General features: G+C 56.3%; 1 protein-coding gene across 1 annotated transcript; it reads right to left on the bottom strand.

The window, feature by feature from the left end:
- Nucleotides 1-1734: 1734 nt before the first annotated feature.
- Nucleotides 1735-4307, bottom strand: LOC119105911 (uncharacterized). The gene is made up of 2 exons (XM_037229473.1): nt 3811-4307; nt 1735-2852 (listed from the first exon to the last, which is right to left on the bottom strand). The coding sequence occupies exons 1-2, from the start codon at nt 4087-4089 to the stop codon at nt 2826-2828; spliced, it is 306 nt and encodes a 101-aa protein (XP_037085368.1). The 5' UTR covers nt 4090-4307; the 3' UTR covers nt 1735-2825.
- Nucleotides 4308-6716: the final 2409 nt, after the last annotated feature.

Here is a 6716-nt window from a genome sequence, read left to right as displayed (position 1 = left end):
TCGACGACCGGCGGCTGTGTTGTTCTATCGACGACCGGCGGCTGTGTTTTCTATCGACGACCGGCGGCTGTGCTGTGTTGTTCTATAGACGACCGGCGGCTGTGCTGCTCTATCGACGACCGGCGACTGTGTTGCTCCATCGACGACCGGCGGCTGTGGTGGTCTATCGACGACTGGCGGCTGTGTTGCTCTATCGACGACCGGCGGCTGTGCTGGCGGCTGTGCCTGCTCTAATCGACGACCGGCGGCTGTGCTGCTCTATCGACGACCGGCGGCTGTGTTGCTCTATCGACGACCGGCGGCTGTGCTGTGTTGTTCTATCGACGACCGGCGGCTGTGCTGCTCTATCGACGACCGGCGACTGTGGTGGTCTATCAAGGACCGGCGGCTGTGCTGCTCCATCGATGGCCGGCGTCTGTAATGCTCTATCGACGACTGTGTTACTCTATGGATGACCGGCGGGTGTGTTGCTCTATCGACGACCGGCAGCTGTGGTGCTCTATCGACGACCGACGGCTGTGGTGCTCTATCGACGACCAACTGCTGTGCTGCTCTATCGACGACCGGCAGCTGTGTTTCTCTATCGACGACCGCACGGCTGACAACTTGGGGGGCTTCTTATCGATAGTGGCGTGGCTAAACATCGCGGGCGCTCTATCGACGACAACGTGGGCGAGCCCCGGCGTGGCTTTCTATCCACGATGGCGCGGCCGCCCGGCAGCCGCGCACGGGGCTTTCTCTCGGCGGTCGCGTGTCAGACCATTGCCGCAGCATTCTCCCGACGGCCGCGCAAGCAGCCAGCCACCATCGCTGCTGGTGGCTGGTGGCTGCTGGTGGCTGGCGTGCTGTCAACGGTCCAGCCCCAGAGCCGGTGGAGTGGGAGGGGGAGGGGGGGGGTCCGCTCGCCGTGGAGTCGCGCTCTCGCCGCTGGCCGCCGGCTGCCGTCGGTCGGCCGACGGGCGGGCCGTCACAGCGCCGGCCGCGACAGCTGCGGCGCGCCGCCAGGTGACGACGCACCTGGGGCTTCCGTCCGTCACAGGCGCGCCGCTGGGGCCGCAGCGGTCCAGCTGGACCAGCTGGCCCAGGGCCGCGCCGGTGTGGCTCAATGTCGTGGGAACGCACGCCACCCGAACGGCAGGGCGTCACGGACAGATAAGCGTCGGAAGCGATTGCCACGCGCTCTCAGTGGTCATTGTCGAAGCCGGTGATCCTCAGTCAGTTGGAGTGTGTGTTTGAGCCGGGGCCACTGTCGTCGAGTTGCGGCCACTGCCGTTGAGTCGGGGCCACTGTCGTCGAGTCGCGGCCACTGCCGTTGAGTCGGGGCCACTGTTGTTATGTCGGGGCCACCGTCGTTGGGTCAGGGCAACTGCCGTCGGGTCGGGTTCACTGTCGTTAGGTCGGGCCACTGTCGGTAAGTCGGGTCCACTGTCGTTAGGTCGGGGCCGCTGTCGTCGGGGCGGGGGCCACTGTCGTTGAGTCGGAGCCACTGCCGTTTATGTTTGCCGGGAGGGGGCCAGCGAGAACGATGGGCCGTCAGTCACAAGCAAGCAGGCAAGCCATGCCCGTCACATTCCCCCATGTGAGAAACAACTTCCGATTTCGCTCAAAGTTGTGTATGAAGGCTGTTATGCACGTATTGTATATGTATTTTGTGATCAGCCGTCGTGTTACCATCGCCGAAAGTGATCCACGGATTAGTTTCATTCGGAGTGCGTTGGTGAAAATACGTCGAAATATTTTGATATAATATATATTCTTCACGAGATATTGTAGACCAGCCGCAAGACGGTGATAATTAGCACACATTCAATAATTATGATTGAAGCATCACTTAATATACAAGACGTACCAAAGACCGCATTCAGTCCAACTGCGGGCACCATTCACCGATGCGTTATACCTCTGATTCGATATAATTCCCCAGGAGGATGGCGCAGTCACTCTACGAAGATCACGCACGCGCACACAGACTCATGCAATGACGCACCCCACCGTCTAGTCATTAGTTTGTACTGACCCATCTCTGCAGGGACGGCCCCGTCTGGCAGCGGCGCCAGTCCCATGGGCTACTATCACAGTCGGGAGTACTCTAGTAAACCGATGCAGCTACGTAATGCACTTGACAAGATCCGGCGTCTGAGTAGGCCAATCTGCTGCTGGCTGCGGCAGCCGGCCGCGGCTACCGGCCGCAGGGAGGGGAGGGCACAACACCGCCCACGCCCCTCGCGCCGACAGCTGCTCGTTGGGGGACAACTGCTGCACGTGCATCTCTCGCCCTCCCCCCCTCCCCCTCCCCCGGCGGCTGGCTGCCGTTGCGGACATGTGCACATGCGGCCGCGTTCCGTCCACGGCCGGTGATGTGTGTTTGGTCGCGGGGCGGGGGCGCCTGCACGTGCAGCCCCCTCCCCCTCCCCCACCAGCCGCCAGCTGTCAGCCGGATGTTTCCCAATAAAAAGGAAACGGGACGAGCCGCCGCCTGCGGACCACGGATGGCGCCGCACGCGCACGGCGTGACCCATCACACGGCAGCCATGGCCGCGTGACGTCACGCCGCGCACGTCTGACGTAACGGCTTCGGGTCACGATCGATGTCACGGCTGCTGGTGGTGGACGTCACGGCGGCTCACGATGGCCTCAGAGCGCTCACGACGGACGTCACGACCGGGCGAAGTCCCGGCTGACGTCACGGCTCTCCGTCGGTAACGTCACCACAGCTCACGACCGGTCTTGGTTGCAACCACGGATGTTCGTGGGTGACGTCACAGGAGCTCACGGCTGACGTCACGACCGGTGACGCCATTGTTGGTGAGTGACGTCAGGGCAGCTCAAGACTGGCGCTCGGCCGCCGGCGCCTGCAACAGACGGCGGTCGTGACAGCGGCGAGCGGCGGCGAGCGGGCGTCACGGTGGCGGGGCGGCGCGCGGCGCACGGGTCGTGCCGCTCGGCCGGCGCTCCCGCAGAGCCCGGTCACGAACGCCCCGCCGGCCGGGAGAACGGCCCCGCAGCGCGCCAGCCGCCGCTCCGTCCGAGGTGAGGGGAAGGGCGCGCCCCCAGTACACAGAACCAGCCGCACGATCCGGCCGTGACACCTCGACACCCCGGCAGACAAAACACAGGTACGAGAGGGAGTGTTTAAACGCGGTGATGCGTTTTCTCATCACGGCTGGGTTTTCAGCGCCGGCATCACATCACATGCCGGGCTGGGGGACACTGGTGGGGCCGAACGTCACGAAGCAGGTGACAGGGAGATGCCACTCGTCCGTTGGATCCGCTCACTTTAACGACCAGACAGGTTTAAGTCTGACGTCATTCCGGGTCTGACGTCACGCGATGTGATATACGCGTCCTCCTTCATTCATGCTTAAGGGAATGCTATGCAAGCTGGATACTGGAACTCGGAAGTATCAAGAATCACGCTGAAGCTAATCAGATAGAGTAGGCGCATTTACTGCCATTACCGTCGGCCCATTCACAGGCAAAATATGGAAGGAAGTGGTTTCAGAACTTGGCTCTTATCTGTTTGAAGTAACTTGCAGTCGCACAATGTTTCATGAACACCACAATTCAATGCCCGAGTGCCGGACTAATCACTTTTCTAATCACAAGTTCACGACGCACTAGTATTTACGGACGACCACAGCGACTGCACGCATCGTACGATTTTTTTCTCTAAAATGCGTGTGAAACTATTTCACTTGCACGAGGGTACAACGTAGGAGGAAACACACTAGTTGTCTCAACAGTACAGCGCGCATGGGATGGCCACAAGTCACATATCCTTTCCTTATGCGACAAGAGTAGACTGCTCACCTCGCTAGGGTATAGGGTGTTCTGCTTTTCACTGAGGACGGTGTTGGGCTTGACCTGTCTCGCCATCAGCGTGTCCTCGAGGTCGCAGATGTAGTCGATGACGCACTGGATTACCTCCAGCTTGCTGAGCTTGCGATGCTTGGGCGCGTTGGGCACCAGGTGCGTCAGCTTGTTGAGGTACATCTGAACCTCCTCGGAATCGAAGCTGCTCTTGCGGGCCGCCTTCAGGTCCACGCTAAGCTTCTCACTTTTTGCCTGCTCCACCACGATCGCCTTCATGGCGAGACCGGTCTGTGTCGCCTCTCTCAACAGATCCTCACCGCTTTCCCGTCGCGTTGGCGGTCCTCCACTCAGGCCTCCCACCGCGCCGCTCCCTCCACGCCGTCCGCTCCGTCCCGATCTGGTCGTTCCCTTTCGGCCGCCCCGCTTGATCCACCCCTCACCGCGCGCCGCTCTGGCTCGTACTGGACCGGGCGGCGCCGGGCGGCGGCGGCGGCGGCGACTAGACGGCGACAGGTCAGCTGTGAGCTGCAGGTGGCCAGAGCATCGCTGATTGGTCTGCGTCACGCCGCCGGCAGCCAATCAACACGGCGCCAGCCGACAGCGCCAGGGAGGGAAGTTTAAAAGCACGACTTGAACACCTGTGACAAAACAACGAAGGCATTTGTGGGAACGGGCGGTTTCTGGGCAGGCTCTCGTCGTTCAGTGATTGGCTCTCTTGTTAACGTGAAGCATTGCTGAGGTAGATAATGAGTTCCAAAGCAGGTGACCACAAAGAAACAGCCGGGAGGTCACCACATAAACACTGAACCGGTCACGAACAAAACGCGACCGCCGACTGCCGCGCCATGCCAAAGGCAGTCTGGAAAACACACACACGATCAACTACAATCGGCACGTTAGCTATGCACGTGGCTGCCGTGTACCGCGCTGCCCACCCACATGCAGGGGCGGTGCCACCGGGGGGACGGGGATTCGTCCCCCCATCGTCGGATGTGGAGACAATCCCGTATCCGAACGACCTTGCAGGAAAAATTGCGTTCCTGGCACAGATTTTCGCTCAGGATGTATTTTATAAGGACTTTCAGTAATTATTGCAGGCTATGGATATAAGACCTTTCCAAGGGAAAAGTTTCAAGAGACTAAATTGTAGTGAACGAGCTACAGTTCAATATCCTTAAATCCCCAGCTACGACTGCTATTTTCGTACGCTCTCCGCCAGTGATCAACGTGACCTGTCACCATTTACACGGTCACGTTTGATGATCGCTGCAATTTTCTGCATGCTTTCTGTTCATTGCGTACCTCAGATCAGTTTGTATATAACTTCTTTGCGTAATAGCGTCGGTATATAACTTTTTCTCCACGCATTCACATCACCCAAAACTAACAATTTGTGACAATTTTGCTGAATACGGCCGTTAAAATGTATCTTAGTCCTGTGCCACTACATATCTAAACCACCATCTTTTAAACAGCTTCGGTGTGATTAAGTTGAGATTTGAAATGGCAAGTTCTTAGCCGGGCTTGGTCGGGGAAGGTCGCCACAGTGCCCGCTCTTCTTGTCAGAGTGAGAGGCAAGCGACACCATAAGGGCTTAAGAGCTAAGTTCATTGTAAAGCTCCAATGCCAAAATCCTTCTTCTAAATGTTTCCAGGGCTAAGCCATAAAACAAAATGAAACAAAGGCAGTGGAACGGAGAACGCGCATTTGAGTGTCTTTGCTAGTGCCGTCTGTTTTGAACCTCGGGGAAATTTTAGGTTCAAAGCAAATCAGTGCGCTGGCAGAGATCGGTATGAAGTCAAAGTCTGAAAGTTAAAACCCTCATAACTTGTTTAAGTATTGAGAGATTCGGTGGTGACCATTGCAGAAGTTTCCCGTTATGCGCTTCATGTGCATTTGTTGGCTTTGTTTAATCTTTAAGCATTCTATGGTCTTATAACCTGAAGCGGAAGAGTTTTCAGGGAGCATTCCAGCAGTGACTGGCAGGACAACTAGAAATTAATTTCAGAGCATTGCCCCTGAGAGACTGGGGCTTCAGAGCATTACCCCTGAGTGACTGGGGCTTCAGAGCATTACCCCTGAGTGACTGGGGCTTCAGAGCATTGCTCCTGAGTGACTGGGGCTGTATGTTCTGCATCGTTGCCAGTCGGACACATGCGTAATACGCTGCGTGTATTTTAACATTTTTATGTTTCACATCTGGTCCCTGTGAGGAAGATTTGGCCAGTGACCTGAGGAAACAGTAAGGAAGGTTTTGCGGGTGTTGCGCCGTTTCATATATATATATATATATATATATATATATTATATATATATATATATATATATATATACTTAGGTTAAAAAGCAGAGGGTGAATATAGCCCCTGTTGACTATATTCGCACCTCACCCCTATATGTTCCCTGCAATGTGAGGCGCAACGCGTGGGAGCCCATCCATGCATTCGTCAGACTTGGTCACCTTCTTATGACTCTGTTTGACATTTCACCCACACCTGAACTCAGTTTCAACGAGCGATAGGGGCTGACAACTTACTTGGTTAAAGAAAGTGCTCCACATCTGTAGGGGGTTTTGAACTGAAAGTCATCTTGAAGATCATTCGGTGCAGTTCACGGACCTGCCCTTCTGAAGGGGGTGATTTACAACATTTACAATGGGTTTTTAACGGAAATGTCCATCTTGAAGATCATTCGGGTGCATTTCACAGCTCTGCGCCTTCATTCCAGTGGCAATGAGGCGATTAGGGCTCGGAAAATTATAACTGTCGCTTTGTTCGTAGCTGGTGTTCGTGGTCATGATTTCCAGATACAACGGGCGTCAGTTGGCTCTCAATCAATGTTGTGCAAGGCACAATGATCTAATTAAGCAGTGACGCATTAAGGGGCATATTTACTCAACAGAA

The sequence above is a fragment of the Pollicipes pollicipes genome, unplaced genomic scaffold (assembly GCF_011947565.3).
Source record: "Pollicipes pollicipes isolate AB1234 unplaced genomic scaffold, Ppol_2.1 Scaffold_6138;HRSCAF=7277_pilon_pilon_pilon, whole genome shotgun sequence".
Taxonomy (NCBI): domain Eukaryota; kingdom Metazoa; phylum Arthropoda; class Thecostraca; order Pollicipedomorpha; family Pollicipedidae; genus Pollicipes; species Pollicipes pollicipes.
Note: the sequence above shows the minus strand (reverse complement) of the source record. Positions and strands in the feature narration are given on the sequence as shown.

Coding starts and splice junctions, on each gene's coding strand:
- LOC119105911 (XM_037229473.1), bottom strand. CDS start 4,089: ATGAAGGCGATCGTGGTGGAGCAGGCAAAAAGTGAGAAGCTTAGCGTG. Junction 2,853..3,810: donor ACACCCTATACCCTAGCGAG/GTGAGCAGTCTA, acceptor CGTCTGTTGCAG/GCGCCGGCGGCCGAGCGCCA.